The sequence below is a fragment of the Astyanax mexicanus genome, chromosome 9 (assembly GCF_023375975.1).
Source record: "Astyanax mexicanus isolate ESR-SI-001 chromosome 9, AstMex3_surface, whole genome shotgun sequence".
In the NCBI taxonomy this organism is placed as follows: domain Eukaryota; kingdom Metazoa; phylum Chordata; class Actinopteri; order Characiformes; family Acestrorhamphidae; genus Astyanax; species Astyanax mexicanus.
In genome coordinates this window covers 14,776,091-14,796,785 of record NC_064416.1, presented here as the reverse complement: position 1 = coordinate 14,796,785, position 20,695 = coordinate 14,776,091, and the positions used below count along the sequence as shown (strand labels likewise).

Sequence of the window (20,695 nt, the reverse complement as noted above, 5' to 3'; positions counted from 1 at the left end):
AGAGTCCCAGGACCCATCATCGCAGAAGCCATGATATAGAGGATGAAGGTGAAGAGTAACTCTGGTGGGATTTCTGATTTGGCTGGTCCAATACAGCCACAGAGAACATTTGGTACCACTTTAAAATAAGAATACCTTTATAAAGGATTTATAAATGACTTACAATTAGTTTATTAATGGTTACTAATTAGGTTGTAAATGCCTTCAAAATCATTAATAATCAGTTATAACACCTATGTAGAAAGGGCAACAATGACCCGTTGTTTGCCAAATAGTGAACCCACAGCCATCTATATTGTTGCCCTTTCTATGTATGTGTTATAACTGATTATTAATGATTTTTAAGGCATTCATAACTTAATTAGTAACCATTAATAAACTAATTGTAAACCATTTATAAACCCTTTATAAAGGTAGTCTTATTTTAAAGTGGTACCGAAAATTTCCTTTTGTCCAATGAGAAGCATCGGGAAAAACATGCACAGGATACAGAAGAGCAATACAGTGATATGAAACAAAAGCAGCAAAAAAATTAATATCATTGAAAAGTTACTTCATTTCAGTAATTCAGTGCAAAATGTGAAACTCATATAATATAATTATGGCTTACAGCCAATGAAAACCACCTCCCGGCCCCCCAAAAAAAATCAGTGTCTCAGAAAATCTGAATATTATATAAGACCAATTGATATTTTTGGCAGTGTGGGCAGTGTGCCAAGTCCTGCTGGAAAATGAAATCCGCATCTCCGCAAAAGTTGTCAGCAGAGGGAAGCATGAAGTACTGTAAGATTTTATGGGAAAACACTGCACTGACTTTAGACTTGATATAACACACAGTGGATCAACACCAGCAGATGACATGTCTCTCCAAACCATCACTGATCATCTGTAAATTTTACATTTCATTGGGAAATGAAGGGACCTGGACAGTCTGGAGGAAGAGTGGAGAGACACACAGTCCAAGCTGCTTGAGGTCTAGTGTGAAGTTTCCACCAATCAGTGATGGTTTGGAGAGACATGTCATCTGCTGGTGTTGATCCACTGTGTTTTATTATCAAGTCTAAAGTCAGTGCATTTTTGTTTTCCTGCAAAATCTTACAGCACCTCATGCTTCCCTCTGCTACTGACAACTTTTATGGAGATACGGATTTCATTTTCCAGCAGGACTTGGCACACTGCCCACACTGCCAAAAGTACCAATTGGTCTTATATAATATTCTCATTTCCTAGGATCTCATTGGCTGTAAACCATAATCATCAGCAATAAAAGAAATAAACACTTAAAATAGATCACTCTGTGTGTAATACATCTATATAATATATATGAGTTTCACATTTTGAACTGAATTACTGAAATAATCAGTAGTTCAGAATCAAACATTTCTAACAACGAACGTTGCAACATTAGAGGAGCTTGTGATAATTAGTTTTCTCCAAAAATACAAAAGATGCAGTGGTGCTAATAGCTGTACTTTGAAGAACTGAATGTTCTTTCACTGACTCTGGCTAAAAGGCAATAACCAATAGAACACCACCCAGTTTCCTGAGGAACTGCTAGTTTCTATCTGTATGCTTGTAGCGAACCAGCATAAATATGGACAAATTTAACCGGATTTTTACCGGAAGTATCTGTTATATGTTCAGTATTAACGACTCTGTGTTCTGTAGTTTGGTGTGGACACAATTATCTGGTGTAAAACATGACCTTGATGTCAATGACTGAAAGAACCAATGAGAGCTGAGCTTAACTGAACTTTTCAGACACAGCAGATTTCTCTATATCCTCCTGAGACCCAGACTTTTGCTTGATGTTCATTTTAATTTATTCTAGATATTTGGGATGAGTAGGATCTAAATAAATACAAAAATGAATTCTTCAACACGAAGTCATTTTTGCTCACATAGGGACAGTAGTTTAGTCGTTTATGTATGTACCATTCTTACCAATTTTAGGTTTTTTAGAGTAAGCAAATGAACTAGTTTTAAACCAAAATGGATAATTTTTTTTTTTTTTTTTTATGTGTCCCATGTTTCTGTCTGGACTGGTTGTAGAAACTTTTAACTGGGATTCCCACCATCTTGTTTTCAATCCATTAAGCGTAATGTTGTCGTGTGATTACTAGATGGTACGGGCATTGTCCCCAAAAGAGGCCAAATGGCCAACATTAAAAAAAAATAACAATCAGAGAAGCAGAAACGTAACGTCCACATATGAGGACACTGGGTCTCAAGAGGTTATGCCGTAGCACAGATTTCCTTAAACCCACCTTCAGCACCAGTTATTTTATCCAAATAATACTGAGCTTTATTTATATGAATTTTGGAAATAGATAACACTTCATTATCCATAAATCAATTACTTTTAGGTTGTATTAATTAGTTATTACTTACTGCTCAAATGTACAGCTTTTTTTTACATAAATTAATACATGAAGTTCCTATATTATTTAATTTTTCTTTGTTTTTTTTTTTGTTGTTTTTTTTTCTTGCTCTGAAGCATTTAGCAAAAAAAAAAACTCTTTAGCAAAAAGGTATTAAGGATGAACACTATTGGTCATGATGTTTCATTCAGAGCATCATTGGAAAATGCTGAGTAAAATACTACTGGTATATTATATGTTTAGAAGGAGAAGTGGTGAAACTGACTGTATACCAGATAGACTGTGGAGTAATTGATGTGTCAGTGAGCTGAGCTTAAACTCTGTTACAGAAGTCTAGTTAATAAGAGGGTTGACAGATCAGGGAACATGTGTGCACGCACACATTTAATACGTTTTCTGGCAGCCGTGATCACTTGACTGACAGGAAGGGGGAGGGAGAGGGTATTACTTGCAGTAATAAATGCAGTTCTGGAGTGCACGTGCACGTGCACACACACTCACACACATATATTTATATTTATACAGATTGCTGCTGTCACACAAAAACCTTAAACCTTCATACATGGAAATGAAATATTAAATACTTATTTTTGAAAGCAGCAAAAGGAGTAGTTATGTGAGTATATATATATATATATATATATATATATATATATATATATATATGGAAATGTAATGGTGCTGCATGTAAGTGCATAAGAAAGTATAAGGATACGTTTTTGGGTGTCTCTATTCTGGATAAAAAGTGAGATACGCTTAGCCATGGAGACATACACCCTCAGCTGATCCCATAATTGCTTGATTGACAATAGGGCTGCAATGATTAGTCGATATATTCGACAATCTCGATTATTTAAATTTGTCTACTACAAATTTTATTGTCGACTAATCGTACTGCATTAAACATAGTGCTGGGGACAGAAGCACGATGGGAGATGGGTAAGTCTGAGTCTCGAAAAGTGCCCAAACACAACAGATTACATATTTGCTCCCTAAGTACTTTTCTTTGTTTAAATAAATTTCCATACATTCAAATGCCTTTTAAATCTCATGTTCAGCTGTTACTATCGTTTTTAGAGATAGAGGACATGGCAGAAATACTCGTTGACCAATCGTCACATATTGCTGAGCTGTAAGTGTTCCTTCTATGACTACCAGAGGTGATTAACTTTCAAATGCTATGACTCCCCAGATCAATAGGTGTCCACAATCTTTTGGACATTCACTGTAGTATAAATGTATTTATGTGTATTTATTTCTTTGATTTTCCTGTATTTTTAAGTCATTTTTGTCATTTTTTGGCTCACACACACACACACACACACTCACTGATATGTGTGAAAATCTGTATGTCTGTGGGAATGATATAGCAGAGAAGATTCAGACTCTCATTTTTTTCTACAATACAGCGAGCTCTAATGGAGCCGAGTCATTGTGAGCTAAACTACTCTCACCTTCTCATTTTCTCTTTCTTTCTCTCTCTCTCTTTCTCTCTCTCTCTCTATCTCTCTCTTTGTTCTGTTCTGTTCTGTCTGTTGTTCACTCTCTAACACCTTCTTGTACTTTCTCACTCACTGTCTCTCCTTTCACTCTAATTCTCACACTCTCTTTCATCTCACTGTCTGAGTGCTTTTTAGCTACTCCTGGTGTCATTTGGCCTTGTCTTGCCATATGAATAGTCTTTTTAAACAGCAGGCTTTGCGGCGCATGATGTGCATCTGAACGCTGGCTCACAGTGAATCTGTGCTCTATCTGTTGGAAACACCTCTGGAGTTTATATTGTTTTAAAAAGAATTTGGTTATATTACTAAAGGATCTGAAATAACAATGTTAAGTATTAGTATTAGTTGACCAGGTTAGGTGTAACACATGCTAATGGAATCCATCTATGAATGTGGCAGAAGTAAAAATCTGTAAAAAGAAAAATAATATGCCAGAAATTAGGTCACCCATATCCTGTTTTTTTTTGTTTTTCATATTTCTTTCCTTGAGGGCCGCTTATGATGTTTGTGTGGATTTTATGCCAAAATTTCTTCCTAAATTTAGTTTAATGTAACATTTTGCAGCCTCTTTTTGTGCCCAGGAGCTATTTTTGTTACTGTAAAGATATATGTGTGCACTGTAAGCCTGGATAAGTTGAATTTACTTTAAAAAAAAAATGAGGAAACCGGTTGCATTAAAAAAGTTAAGTAATGGTTAATGAAAATTTAAGTTTACATAACTTAGAACATCAAGTTATTACAACTAAAGGGTAAGTTGATTTAACTTTTTTATTTTTGTTATACTGTAGGACCGGATAAGTTGAGTTTACCTAACTTTTTTAAGGCAACCAGTTTACTCAAATTTTTGAGCTGAATTTACTTAAAATGTTGGAATTAAGGAAACCAGTTGCCTTAAAAAAAAAGTTAAGTAATAGGGAATGAAAACTTAAGTTAGCATAAATTAAAACATCAAGTTATTACAACTAAAGGGGAGCTTGATTTATTTCTAAGGTAGCCCAGGGGGCTTTTGTCTGATTTGGCTTCCTGATCGCACAAAAAAAAAACAGCTTTATAAATAATGCTTTATTACAAATATATACAGTATAATGTACTGTTAAGACTTAGAATCCATAATTGTATTCCTTGCGTAGTACACTACTTAGGGACATAGAGTGTGATTTGGAAAGTGTTTTCTTGTTCCTTTGTAGTGCAGTGATATCTCGCTTTAGGAGATACTATCCTTCAGTACGTTCATGCAAGTGTTTTCGTCTCTATGCCGACTAAATTTTATTTATTGATTTAATTTTTTGAGAGATTTAAATCTTAACTTTTTTAAAATAGCCAATTACAGCTTACTTTTTACTGTATATTTTGTAAACTGTATTGTTTGCATATTGCAAATCCCATTTCTTTCTTAAAGAGGTCTTTTAAAAAAAGTGATGTTCAGTTTAATTAGGTTAGTCTTGAACTTTTTTCTCATTTATAAACTTTATACTTAGCTAGTCAATGTCATCACGTTGTCATGACATATAATCTTCAGCGCTTACCATGGAAACTGCTGCCACTCAGCAGTGTGTTCTAGCATGTGTTGCTATTTGTGTGAATCTATTCATGTCCTAAAATCATGTGAGCGTGGCATGTCACAGGATTAATTCAGCATCTTCAGCACCACATGCTCACATTCACTGCAGCACTGCTTCCTCTGTCACAAGCTTGGCCTGGGCTGCCGTGGCGGGTTGCCGGGTGACGGCCGGGCACTAACTCTGGGAGTTTGGCCAGAGTTTTTTCCCATGGTGCCATTTGGCCGGGGTGAGCGGATGCCAGTTTCCAATATGCCAGCCGTACTGAGCAGCCGCCATCAGGCACCGCTCTGCACTACTACTCACCACTACTCACAGCAAAGAGCAGCCTAACGGAGGCCATTATTAATGGAGGTGTGTTCACATAGAGCAAGACCAGTTCAAACAGGAGGTCCACAATGCACTGCAGCGACACATACTGGTTCTGTACTGGAACAGCTATTTTTTAGAACTAATTCATGACTGTAGAAATGGTGATTGTTTTTGCTGTGCTATCATTGTAATTTTGTTTCATGGCAGTTCAGCACCATTCTGTTGCCAAATCTTTATTGGAGCTTGCAGAGTGGTAAAAATATACATTAATCATTGTGGATCAGACTTTAATCAGCCAAAACATTAAAACCACATGCCTAAAACTATGGGCCTGATCTCTCAGCTCACCGCGTGGGCATGTCTGTGACATTTTTTTATTTCAAATGAAGCAACAGAATGGTTGTCTCTCTCCATTGAAATTAATAGGGTGCATTAAGGCTTAATTGCTAGTGAACACGTACAGTAATGCCAGTAAAACAGATCTGATCTCTGAAGGTGTCCACTAGAATCTGGTACCATGCCCTATAAGTAAGTTTTGACCTCCATGAGCATCAGTTAGCTCTTTTCCAACAAAAGAACTTTGGTTCTTGAACCGGTTCCATTTGGGCTTATAAGAACCGTGGTGCTTTTCAGTAAAACCAGCTCACAATTCCGGCAGTTTTAGTGGAACCGTCAAAACGTGATGACGTAATCATACGTCATCAACAAAAAATATTCCACAGTGGCGGTGCTCAGATGTTTTCAGGGTTTGTGCTAAAAAGAAATCTAGTATTCTTTGGTTCCCACTGCTTATGTATGTCCTGGTTACAGAACCTACTTTTGATGGTGGAATCATATCGAACCAGTTCAAAATTAGATTTGTAAACAAGAACGGTTCCAGTTCAACATTGGTAAAAAAAAATATATATATATATATATATATATATATATATATATATATATATATATATATATATATATATATATATATATATATATATATATATATATATATATTGTGGCGACAGACAGTTCTGGTGGATACAGGAGAGTTGAGGTGCACATTGAATTCTGCCGTGATTTGGGCAGCCGTGTTTTTATGTTTTTTAAATATAATCCGGGTTAGCACCTGAACATCCCTTTCAGACAGCTTCCTCTTACAGCGTCCACAGTTAATCCTGTTGGATGTGGTTGGTCCTTCTTGGTCGTATGCTGACATAACCCTGGATACGGCTCTTGATACATCACAAAGACTTGCTGTCTTGGTCACAGATGCGCCAGCAAGACGTGCATCAACAATTTGTCCTCTTTTGAACTCTGGTATGTCACCCATAATGTTGTGTGCATTGCAATATTTTGAGCAAAACTGTGCTCTTACTCTACTAATTGAACCATCAGACTCAATTAATGAAGATTGGCCACCAGGCTGCTTCAATTTAGCCATGAAACCTCCCACACTGAAATGACAGGTGTTTCAGTTTCATTGTCCAACCCCTGTATATCCTTCCAATATGGCCATGCAGTAAAAAGCCTAATGTTCTCGTGGTCACGTCACCTGTCATTCGTGACTTATCAGTGTTTTTGAGAACTAACTAATCAGAAATCATATCAAATCTGAAGATATGCATCTCAGCTCTACTTAACCTGCATTAAAAGTTCAGAATGTTGTTCTTTGTCCTGTAAGAGCTTCCCACAGTAAGAGAATGAGGCTCATTAGAAGCGCTGCTGTTCTCTGTGGGCAGGACTGGGTGACTGCAGCTAAAGCAGGATGGATGGCTTGTGCAGTAGACGAGAAGTGAGTTTCTCGGCTGTCAGTCACGATGAAGAACAGTTCCTGTAGCCAGTCACCCACACAGCAATATAAAACATTTAAAAGGCATGTCTCAGCAGCCGGAGTGTGTCAGCGCGAGGAGCCAGACTAATGAGAGGTGTTTGTGTTTGGATCTTGTCTCGGCACGTTGCAGTGCACCGAGTGATCTGTGGCTGGAGTCAGATTCCACCTGTACCGTGCGGCTCTCCGGTGTGCTTGTGTTTTGTGTTCGGAAATTTTCTTTGAGGATAATGAGGATAAGTTGATACGGGGACTGTGTGTGTGTGTGTGTGTGTGTGTGTGTTTGAGAGAGAGTGTGTGAAAGTGTGTATTAGAGAGAATAAGGCCTAGATGTACCCGGCTAACAGCAAACGCACAGCCGCCCTCCGTTAACAGTAGGACTAATGTGATAATTAAATGGTTATCCCTCAGGCTAGATTACCTCCTAAAACCAGCTAATTTGCCACACGGAATGTCATATCTCCTGATTAGAACCTGCACTGTAATTGGTTGCATTTAGATGAAAAATTAGCAAATGAAAAAAACGATCACAGGCTGTAGACGAGGTGCAGAAGGAATCCAGAGTGGGAGAAGTTTGTTGTTGTAAGGAAGGGCAGCCGTGGGTCGCTGGCTCCTTCTCTACAGGTGGTGGGTGGGATGTGGACGAAACAGCAAATGACAGTGCTGCTAAATTATAGAGCGCTACTCTCCGGACAAAAAAGCATGTATTTGTCAGAGAATATAAATGCCTGCCAGTTAAGGAAACACAGACAAACCATTAATCAAGACTTCCTAAGATCGGTAGATAGGTAGTAGCCGGTGTGTGTGTATATATACTACATACACTGATCAAACATAACATTATGATCACTTCCTTGTTTCTATATTTATTATACATTTTTCAGCTCCACTTACTATATACTAGTGCCTCTCAAAAAATTTGAATATCATTGAAAGTTACTTTATTTCTGTAATTTTGGTCAATATGTGAAACTCATACAGGGGTTAGACAATGAAACTGAAACACCTATTTTTAGACCACAATAATTTATCGTCCTGACGGACAGTTCTGGTGGAAACAGGAGAGTTGAGGTGCACATTGAATTCTGCCGTGATTTGATCAGCTGTTTTCTTTGGTAACAATCCGGGTTAGCACCCGAACATCCCTTTCAGACAGCTTCCTCTTACAGCGTCCACAGTTAATCCTGTTGGATGTGGTTGTTCCTTCTTGGAGGTAGGCTGACATTACCATGAATACCGTGGCTCTTGATACATCACAAAGACTTGCTGTCTTGGTCACAGATGCGACAGTAAGACGTGCACCAGCAATTTGTCCTCTTTTGAACTCTGGTATGTCACCCATAATGTTGTGTGCATTGCAATATTTTGAGCAAAACTGTGCTCTTAACCTGCTAATTGAACCTTCACACTCTGCTCTTACTGCTGCAATGTGCAATTAATGAAGATTGGCCACCAGGCTGCTCCAATTTATCCATGAAACCTCCCACACTAAATAACAGGTGTTTCAGTTTCATTGTCCAACCCCTGTATATTATATAGATATATTACACACAGAGAGATGTATTTTTGGTTCTTTTGGCAGTGTGCCAAGTCCTGCTGGAAAATAAAATCCACATCTTCAAAAAAGTTGTCAGCAGAGGGAAGCATGAGTACAGTAGATCTGAGTACAAGCAACAGTACAAACCAGAAACAAGCCTGACCAAAACATTAGAGCCAACTCAGTCCAAAAGGGATAAACAACTGACGAAAAATAAGGGTAAAAACCAGATCAAAAAACATCCAAGAGAGAAAATTCCAAAAAATTGGTCATACACGGAAATATATAAACAAAGGTTTCAAACGCTTGGTAAGCGGCTGAAAAACAGGGGCTGGACAAACAGACTGGTCTATATATACATGGGAGAAGACCAGAAATGAATCAGAACACAGGTGAGGCTGATCTAACAATCAGGTGCTGATTGGCTGGCTGAAACACATGACTGAGAGTTGCATTCTGGGGGTTGAAGTTTGAAAAGGTGGACAAGCCTGTAGATGCATTGCAAAGTGTGACAGGAAGGAGTTAAAAGAATTTAGAACCATTAAGTATCAGCTGATGAATGGACCAATAGAAATGCTGCAAAATGACATGGAATTAAATATGTGTAATGTATTACACATATTTTCTCCTGTAAAGTTATTGGGTTTGGAGGTATGGGTTCTTTTGTGGCAGTGGTGTTACTGTGCATATGAAAAGAGAGGATGTGTGTGTGTGTGTGAGAGAGAGAGAGAGAGAGAGAGAGAGAGAGAGAAAAAGAGAGAGAGAGAGAGAGAGAGAGAGAAAAAGAGAGAGAGAGAGAGAGAGGGGGAGAGAGTGTGGGGGGGTTATTGGGTTGTTCTCTATAGGGGAAAGGAGGAGGAGGAAGAGGGTCGATGGAGGGTTGTGACTCCTCTTACAGCTCATCAATGGAGTGTGTGTAATGAAAAGCCTCACTCTCATCACAGATTACACTACAAGAGCCTGACCAACACGCTGACACACACACACACACACACAGATAGACAGGTTTGTTTTTGTAACTTATCAGCACCTCTATTAAAAGCTTGGTTTATACTGTAGTATAATGAATACACTATTATTATATTATTATATTATAATACACCATATATGGACACTCCTTCCTATGAATGCATTTAGCTTATTTAGCACATTTTAACACAAACACACACTGCTTGTCTAGTCTCTGAGAGAAGTATTGGCAATAAAATAAGAGTCTCTAAAGCAGAGGAGCGGTAGAACTGTGTTCTCTGGAATAATGGTGCTGCAGCCAGTTCCTTTGGGATGGGTTGGGAGTTTGGGCATTTGAGGTGAGGTGAAATACTCTTGTTGTTTGTTAAATGCAATCAAATACTCACAGAAAGGCTTAAAAAAATAGTAAATACGACTTTATCTTGACAGTAGAAACAGTTACTCCAACAAATGCACGTTAAACTCTTTTGAAGTGTCAGTCTGTATTATTTTGTTTCTAAACTGACAACAGAAGCATTTCTGAGTGGAGAAAGGACAAAATATTTGTGTTTAATGGTACCAGTGTGCTGGAACGACCATCCCTGCTGAGCCTAATATATTCGCCGGAGTTGTTTTGACCGATTCACGTGTCTTTACGTACTTACGTCACATGTACAGCCTCTAAAAGAAGATCTGGCACAGTTTTACTGAACGCGAGCAGCTGGTGGAGCAATGGAGACTTCAGAAGGGGGAACTCAGAGCTCAGTAGTTCATTCACTCACAGTAAAAACAAAGTGTGTAGTTGAAGTGAAGTTTCTGACTGATCACGCTGTTTCTCTCTCTCTCTCTCTGACTGAACATAACCTGGAATCGGATTCATCAGCTCTGAAAGGAGACCGAATCACACCCGCCCAGTTTAAAATGATTCTTCCGCATGCTCGGTAAAATTACCCATTCTCCCCAGAGAGGGCCCTCAAACCCAAAACTTACTGACATCAGCTTTAAATACTTCAGAATTTCATAATGGCCAATGAATGAGAAGGTGACCCAATACTTCTGTCCATGTTCTGTGTATTTAAATATGTATACATAATAATTGACCTGAGATTTGTCTTCAAAATGTACAAAAACCAACACACACACACTCAGAGAGAGAAGATTGAGTGGTGCTGAATTGTTGCTTACATAGCTCACACACTCAATTGTGGACAATAGGGGAAAAAGCCATTGACTTCTGAGCTCTTTTTTGTTAATCATTTTGTTGTGAATGAGGCTCCCATGTGTGTGTGTGTGAGAGAGAGAAAGAAAGAGAGAGAGAGAGAGAGAGAGAGAGAGAGAGAGAGAGAGAGAGGTAGAGAGTGAGTGATTGAGCATGCATGGTTGCTGTTATGCTAATTGCAGTGATCTATAAATCTAATGGGGCAGAAAGAAATTTGTGTGCTTATCCTTGCTTTCCATAAACATATTAAACACATACACACACACGCGTGGCTGCACACTCGCTCACACACACACACACACACACACACACGCTCGCACAAGCGTACACACACGTTTGTATCCTTGTACCTTGAAACTCTGGTATCCTAGCAACTACAAAGCCGAAGGACAGCGCTTCGCTCAGGAGAATGTGCTTGGGATTGTGTGTGTGTGTGTGTGTGTATGTGTGTGTGTGTTTGTGTTTATGTGTGTGTCTGGGAGTATCTGTGTTTCATCTTAAGACACACTTGGATAAACAAGTGGACAGTATCTTGTGCGTTTGACCCTTTAAGATGCATTTGAAGAATTTCTTTAATAACTTTAATAATCTTGAATGACTTTCTCTCTCTCTCTCTCCTTCTCTTCTCTCTCTCCTTCTCTTCTATGTCTCTCGCTCACAGTGCTGAGTATAGGTGAGGGGGGCTTCTGGGAGGGCACAGTTAAAGGCAGGACTGGCTGGTTCCCTGCGGAGTGTGTGGAGGAGGTACAGATGAGACAGTATGACCCTCGTCTAGGTGAGTAATGAAACAAAGATGCATATGGTCATGCACACGCGCAGACACACACACACACACACACAGTGCTAACATATGTGTGTAGGCTCCAGTTTAATTCTTCTTTTCACTGCTGTGGATGCCTGTAGTGAGATTAAACTGTCATTTCTAGTGAATACCTTTGCTTTAAAAATTAAATTTGAAAAAACAAATAGATAGCAGAAACAACTGTTAAATCATTTTAATGCTAATAACTTATAATAAAATAATAACTTCTATGTAAATATGTTGTGAAGTTAAGGGGCCCTATTTTAGCTATCTATAAGCACATATATCACAGAGTAGAGGTGCACAGGTAAGTGAAAAACTTGGGTGCAGGTTCCCACTCGTGTGCAGAGAGCACTGTTTACAACAAATAGAATAATAAAATAAAATAGAATATACAGATAACTTTACAGTATACACAATATACACAATAAACACAATATCTTACGCTATAGACATATTGGCATATGGAATTGCATGGAAATACAGTTAATTAACACTGAAAGTGCATCGCGCAGCTGGATTTAGTGTGTGTGGGTTTGTCTTTGGTATCGTGAAGACCCGTGAAGAGATATGCCTTGCGCAGCTCAAAACACACAAAATTTAATTAATCGTGAGTGTGTTTTGGGCATAACAGGAAATAAACCAATCAGCGTTTTTACTTGTCATTTCCTTTAAGAGCCAGGTGTGCTCTGACTTTGGCAAGTTGGTGTTTTAAAAGTGCAGTGCTTTGCCGATCTTAGCAGAGGATACTGACTTGCGCATTCAGACTGTGAAGGTGTGCCAGCAGGTAATTCACGAGGACAACAATGTTATTTTATTCTTGTTCTGTTTATTGTTGACGTAAAAGCTGGATATGCAGGCAGGTGACTTTGAACTGTTGTCAGGGTTTTAATCGGTCAGAAGCGCACCTGTGTTTTCCATTGCCAAGATAAAACACGCCAGAAATTTACCTGAAAACACCTTACTTCCAGACCACCACACCCATCAACGTAGATTTATTCCTGAACTCTGACACGATTTTAACAGTGTGAGTGCAAGGCATGAAAATAGACTGTTGACAGGGTGTAAGATAAGAATGAGCAGGGTGCACGATAGGGCCCAAGGTGTTTTGAGCCCTAACAGCCACTCCCAAACAGGGTTGGAGCAGGTTAGTTCTGGTGCTACAAGCCAAGTTCATCAGAGTTGAAGTGATTTAGACTCACTGATAGCCACTAGGCTTAGCAATGTTGGAGCCATAATAATAACAGGCACAGCAGCCAGGCTTTTGTGTTATTATAACAGCTGGGCTTTGCAAGTTTGGAAACATAATGCTAACAGACAGTGCAGCTGGACCTATCGCAGAGTTGTAGTGAGTTGGGTTATCCGCAATGCTAGCAGCTGGGCTTGGCAGGGTTGGAACAGGTGAGCCACAATGTTGTAAACCTGGTTTAGCAGGGTTGCAGTTGGTTAGCCACAATGCTAACAGCTGGGTTTAGCAGGGTTGGAGTAGATTTTCGACCATGGTAATAGTTGGACAATAGCAGTCATAGAGCCGGACGCAATAGTCGGATTCATGTGTTTAAAGCAAACTGTTCCAGAGGTCCTGTTCTTTTGTCCAGGTCCTGATTTTTTTTCCACAGGAATGTGAACATCCCATTTAAAAGCAGTGTGTTGCTGATGTGCTGATAAACACCTGCTCTTACCAAACAGTGTAAAAATGCCATTAGGAGCCTGTAAGTAGCTGAATTGAGGCTTAGATTAAAATGTGTGTGTGTGTGAGATAGATAGATAGAGAGAGAGAGAGAGAGAGAGAGAGAGAGAGAGAGAGAGAGAGAGAGAGAGATCTTTTGATTCATTCATTTTCTTGAAGTGGATTAGAAAAGAACATTGACTGTTCAGGGAGTGAAGCGTGTAACATAGCAACCGCCAATCTCTCTGGACATCATTTAATTGTAATTGCTCTCATTGTTCTTTAATGAAGCACTTTCCCCTTACTGTCTCACAACACACACACACATGCACACACACACTTTTTCATGCCACAGGTGATGGATGTCTGCGTTTGGTCCCTGTCTAAATAAAATTAATTCTCTAGTCCATACATTACATTTACATTACATTACATTACATTTGGCAGGGGCTTTTGTCCAAAGTGGCTTACAAATAATGATGTACATTTAGCAATAGATGACATAGAAGTTCAAGGTAAAAAAAAAACATTTTTATTTAGCGCCTAAAGAAGGCTACAGGGGAACAGCGGGAGAGAGGAGTGAAGGAGGGGAAGAAGGAAATGAGGTTAGAAGTAGTTATTTTGTTAGAGGTGTTAGGAGAGTAAATGCTCTTTAAAGAGCTCTTGTGCTCTTTTCGGGGAGGAGCTCATTATAACTGATTTGTTTTCACACACACTTAATGCATTACCTTTGCTGATGTCCTGTGAATGTGTGGGGTTGTTAGGATAAACTAATGAGAATAAGGATAAGTCAAAGCATCACACAATACAAAATCCAATCGCTTAACCCCACACATGGCACAGGGAACAGATAGTATTTACAGATCCAGACTTACCAAACTTGTGGAGCAGTATGCCAGTGTTCTGAACAACATGGTAGAGTTAGGACACATAAGGAAAAACAGCCTGATCCCCACACAAATGTTTTAACTGGAACTCTGGAGCATCAGTAACGGCACTGTACACTGCAAAAAATCCATTGGCAAAATCTAGACAAAATATATATACATTGTATATGTATATATAAATTGCATATGTATATATAAATTGTATATGATTATATTAAGCAATAAAATAGGTCAATGTTGTAAACAATTTTTTCTTAGTAAGCTTTCTTAAAATAAGCAATTGCATAGTTTTAAAATAAGTGAAGTAAGACTTAAATCTCAAAAGCACAAATCACTGACAGAAGAACTTGTGACTTGTGATTTTCTGTGCTCATTTTGAGATATAATTACTTAAAATAGATAAGTAATTGTTCCGAAAATAATCTTACACTTAAAATGTTGATAAGGCTAAAATTATTATCATAGAAAAAAAAGATTGATTGCCTTAAATTAAGATTTAGTTTCTTGCAGTGTAGATATTGTATTTACTTGGCACTACCTATTACTTCTATTCCTAAACGTCTGGCTAGAAATGTCCGTACAATCAGAGAAGCAGCTCTTTAGCTCCCATGGGGTGTGGCAAAAGTCATGGAACATGATCATTTTTCCGATCCAATGACATTTGCCATGTCAGTTTAATAAACAGCTCAAACAAACAGTATTTCATAGTGGAAATTCATTTAAATTCTAGTTTCAGGACCTGACAGTTTCCGTGTTTCAGCACCGATCCCAGTGGACAGCGCGGTGTGTGTGTGTGTGTGTGTGTGTGTGATAAAGAAAGCTCTTTGACAGTGAGATCAATATGTTTTGTCTCAGTGAAGCATGGAGGACAGACTTGACTACAACTTACCCAAACAAGTTCTTCTGCATGCTTACATGTGTGTGGGGTGGGAGTGAGTGTACAAATATGTGTGTGTTGGTAGCCAATCAATTTAGGTACACTACAGTTACACAACAACAATTCTCTCCCCCCCCCCACACTCTCTCTCTCTCTCTCTTTCACACACACACACACACACACACACACACACACATACACAGTTTTCTGCTTTGTCTAATCTCTGTGACACACGCATATACTTTCTGGCACTGCTGTATTACAGAGCATGTGTGTGCGTGCGTATGTGTGTGTGTGTGTGTGTAAGCTGTGAGGGAGAATGAGGGGGAATCCGTGGTGAATGACTGGAATCAGTAAATACGAACTTGACTGTAACAGTCGATACAAACCTGCATACCAATGCTTTACTGCAGGGAACTCCTCTCTCTCTCTCTCTCCCTCTCTCTCTCTCTCTCTCTCTCTCTCTCTCTCCCTCTCTCTCTCTCTCTCTCTCTCTCTCCCTCTCTCCTCCCACGCCTCACTGGATGACTCATTCTTCTATGAATCACCCAAATAGAGTCTCTTCTATATTTAGACTCATTTAGAAGTTTGGGTGCAGAAACTCCCTCACTTCCACTGACTCTCAGAACTTTCTCTACTGCTTCACACTACCCCACCCCACCTTTCTGTTTTCTTGCTTTTTTTCTTGCTCTGTCTCTTCCTCTTTCCCTCTGTCTTTCTTGCTTTATCCCTTTATGTCTCATACTGTCTTTTTTTCGGTCTTTCAGACTTTTCTTTGGTCACTCTTTTAGTCTCTTTGTATCTCTCTCTCTCTCTCTCTCTGTTACTCTCTCTATTTGCCTCTATTTGCCTCTATCTTATTTTTTTCTGTGCCTTTCTCTCTCTCACTCTTTTCCTTAATCTTTTTACCTCTGTATCTCTGCCTCCCAATCCCTCTGTTACTCTCTATATTTGTGTATATTTATATATTTTTTTCCTTACTTCTCTGGGGTCTCTGTATATTTCTCCATATCCATCTTTCTCACTTATACTCCTGTTACTGCAATCAAATGTACATAGCAGTCCACCGTAATCTAGTAGAAAATCTGTACTGGGCAGTAGAGACTGTTTCTCCAACAAAAGCAGGATAAACACTTCATTACTACCCTTGATTTTGGGAAGAAAAGGTGAATGAGCAGGTGTCCCAATACTTTTGTCCACACCTAACAGCCTTTAAGCTGTAATTACAGAATCCCTTAATCCTCAGAGCCATAAGTCTACATTTACAATATAAACACCCACACACACACACACACACACTAACTTATATACTTGCAGTTGTAAATAAGATTAGATCAAATGAGTAAATGGAAGCACTATGGCAGTAAGTGGTTGCAGATTCAGCCTGGAATTAGAGTGACAGTAATACAGTAGAAATATACTGTAAACATATTACTGTGAAACTTAATAAGCCTTTCTCTCTTTCTCTTTATCCTACTGTGTGTGTGTGTGTGTGTGTGTGTGCGCGCATTGTAAAGGCAGCAGTAGGAGGTAAAGAGCAGTAGTGACACATCGGTGTCTGTGCTATTAATAGTGCTGAAGTTTATTCCTGTCCACTGTCCAGCATTAAAATAGCAACCAGGCACCTCTCTCTCTCTCTCTCTCTCTCTCTCTCTCTCTCTCTCTTTTCTCTCTCTCTCCGTCACACTCTGCACACTCTGCTGGGTTTTGGGCTTCCTCTAGAACAGCAGTGAATAATTCCATTCAAGCATATGCTTCCGTTCTGTGAGTGGTACTCGTAATAACCGGAGCCGGGATTGTGGTTCAGAATTGAATATTTTTAGAGCTGTGTTCTGCAAACGTGCTCTGCCGAGTAAAGTGTTTTCTTGGTCTGTAAAAACATGAAAACACTGGGCAGAGGAAGTCATTAAAGAGAGAAAATCAATTTGCTGTTTTGCCTGTGGTTCCTCAGAACAGGCTGGATCTGATGGATGTGTCCGATACCAATACTTCAGTAACTTCTAAAAAAAAAAAAAACATGATGTACCTGTGGTATTAAAATGATCTGAAACTACCACAACCATAGATATTAGAAGTTTTAGATAGTAGATATTAGGAGTGTAATGGTACAGAAAATTCACCAGTTGTGTATAATTAGAATCATCTGTGTTCTGCGTGCGCTCTGTGCACTGTAGTTCTGCATTAAGTTCATTGGTTCCACAAGTCTAGTACCGTGTGTTCTGCGTGCGTTTACGCAAACCAAACCGTGACCCCCCCCCACCGCCCTCCCCCGTGACCCCCCACCGTTACACCACTAGTAGATATTATAGATATTATAGAACAGGGGGGTCCAAACTTTTTCTGTTGGGGGCCAGAAAGAAGAAATATATTTGAAGTCACGGGCCACAGACTCTGTAATAAAACAAATAATGAAATATACCACTTTAAATAATACATTTTCCTGATTACATTCATTTACACACCATTTTACTTGACTATCTTTATCTTTGACAGTGTTGTGTAAACTAAGATTTTTCAAATTGATGTTTCATTTCATGATGTCTCTTAATATTAAACTCCTTAATTACAGCAACTTTTAGACTATTTTGCCCTTTTTCTGTGCTACAAATGAACACTCTCTCCACTTTTAGATTCTTTGGCCCATTTTTCTGCGCTAGAACTGCGCACTCTCTCCGCTTTTAGACTCTTTGACCCGTTTTTCTGTGCTACAACTGCACACTCTCTCCGCTTTTAGACTCTTTGACCCGTTTTTCTGCGCTACAACTGCGCACCCGCTCCGCTTTTAGACTCTTTGCCCAGTTTTTCTGTGCTACAACTTCACTCTCGCCGCTTTTAGACTCTTTGGCCCGTTTTTCTGTGCTACAACTGCGCACTCTCTCCGCTTTTAGACTCTTTGTCCCGTTTTTCTGCACTAGAACTGCGCACTCTCTCCGCTTTTAGACTCTTTGGCCCGTTTTTCTGCGCTACAACTTCACTCTCGCCGCTTTTAGACTCTTTGGCCCGTTTCTGACACCTAGCGTTCAAACTTTGAATCTCACATATAAAAACCTGCTTAACCGCGGGCCAACTTTCATTCTATTTCTAAAATACCTAGCGGGTCGCTCCAAAAAAGGAAACGGGCCGCAAATGGCCCGCGGGCCGTAGTTTGGACACCCCAGTTAAAGAATCTGTAACTGATAGTGGCAACATATTGTTCCTACATGTGTAAGTGAAAGAAGAAGAAGAGAGTTAACCAACAATGGCATTGGGAGTTCAGTGAGCTGATCTGAGATCAGTATGCTAACAGTGTCACAGAGCATTAAGAGAGAAATGAGGAAACACCTCAAGCGTATCTAAGTACCTCACAGAAGGACATCCTGTTCTGTACATAGAACTGAGATACGCAGGTTTTGCCAAAATGTTGTAACCTTTTCATATGAAGGTGGCTACCACTTTTGACATGTTTTGCCATAACAGGTTGTGTGAGTTTCAAATCACAGTATTTTTTTATTTAAATATTAAAAAAAAAGGCTACAGGCCACCGTTTTATTATTATTTATTTCAGGCAGCTGGATACTGCATTTATTTCCTGTTTTTTTGTTGTATTGAAATTGCAATAGAGAACTGTAGAATTTCTACATTCTACATTTTTAGTTGCATTTTCCTTACTATCACAACAGCTGTACTTTTTACTATATTTAACAGTAAAAATGTTTTTGTTTTTTTTTTTTTCAAATTATGTGCTTAGGTACCTAAACACTCTGTGGAGTAATGAATATTGTTACATATACAGGTCTGGAAAACATTTAAAGATCACTTCAGTTTCTGAATCAGTTTCTCTGATTGTGCTATTTATAGGTATATGTTTGAGTAAAATGAACATTATTGTTTTATCCTACAAACTACAGACAACATTTATTCCAAATTCCAAATTAAAATATTGTCATTTAGAGCATTTATTTGCAGAAAATGAGAAATTGCTGAAATGACAAAAAAAAAACTCTTAAAAATTTTAAGAGTTAAGAAATAAATTTTTGGTTGAATAATGCTCTCCTCCACCAGTCTTACACACTGCTTTTGGATAACTTCATGCCTGCACTGGTTAGTTATTAAATATTACTGTTCATTGATCATCAATACATCAGTAAGTCGTTTTACTGAATAATAAGTGAATAACAGAATAAATATCTAAATATTAAGGCTTTGGTTGATAAGGATAATTATTGTGTGTATGTGTGTGTGTGGTGTGTGTGTGTGAGTGTGTACTACAGTATGTGTGTGTGTGAGTGTAAGGTCTAATAGCAGACAGTGGTTCTGTAATGGGTGTTGTTGTGTCTGGGGCTGTGTGCTGGGTTATAACTCATTGTCAGGGCTTGTAGCTCCACTGTTCTGGACTGATTGTGTTTTATTGTGTTGCTATGCCTCCAGCACTACCATGACGGTATGTTTGATGAGATATCAGTCTGGCTGTGGCTCCAGCACACACACACATACACACACTTGTGCAACTCTAGTCTTAGACCAGACAAACATTTAGCTAGTGTTAGACCAGACAAGATTTTAGCTATTCTTATTGATTTTATTTCATGAATAGAGATAGACACTATGATGATTTGTTTTCATTATGAGGATTAATTTTATCATAAAACATTTTCAGAGAACGTTGTTGGAATTCTTAATACTTCTTAAACGATGCATAACTGAATGCATCATAATAATTATCTCTGTAGAGAAGTACTGCCAATTGAATAGGTCTCTCTGGAGCAGATAAGCATTAAACCGGTTGGTGCCATGCTTGATTCTATGCATAGATGAGTATAAAGCCCCCAGTTTTGAGCTTTGAGTACTGAGTATTGAGTAGAACTGGTTCTCTGGAATGCTCTTTAAAACAATGGCGCACCATCTAAAGCTTTTTTAGCATTTTTAGCATGGTCATTAGACATCCTGGCCTTTCTAATGCCAACTTATTTTTGTTGATGAATGCAATCAAATCCTCACAGCAGTGCTTCAATTCCTAGTAAAAGTGTCTGGAGACAGTTATTCCAACAAAATCAGGATGAAGTGATTTCCAATGTGTTTGATTTCAGAAGAAACAATAAATGAACAGATGTTGCAATAGTTTAATCCACACCGTGTGTGACAAGCCGTGAGACAGAAACTAAAGTATTGTATCCCATGACTTTTGCCATGCCCTATGGAAGCTAAAAATCTCT

General features: G+C 38.8%; 1 protein-coding gene across 4 annotated transcripts in view; it reads left to right on the top strand.

Annotated features, from left to right (window-relative positions):
• shank3a (SH3 and multiple ankyrin repeat domains 3a) overlaps positions 1 to 20,695 on the top strand; it is a 475,306-nt gene that overhangs the window by 399,079 nt on the left and 55,532 nt on the right. For all 4 annotated transcript variants that reach the window (XM_049483671.1, XM_049483669.1, XM_049483670.1 and 1 more), the window contains one exon: positions 11,930 to 12,043. In XM_049483671.1, the coding sequence (XP_049339628.1) occupies positions 11,930 to 12,043 (114 nt within the window). The remainder of the gene's footprint in view (positions 1 to 11,929; positions 12,044 to 20,695) is intronic.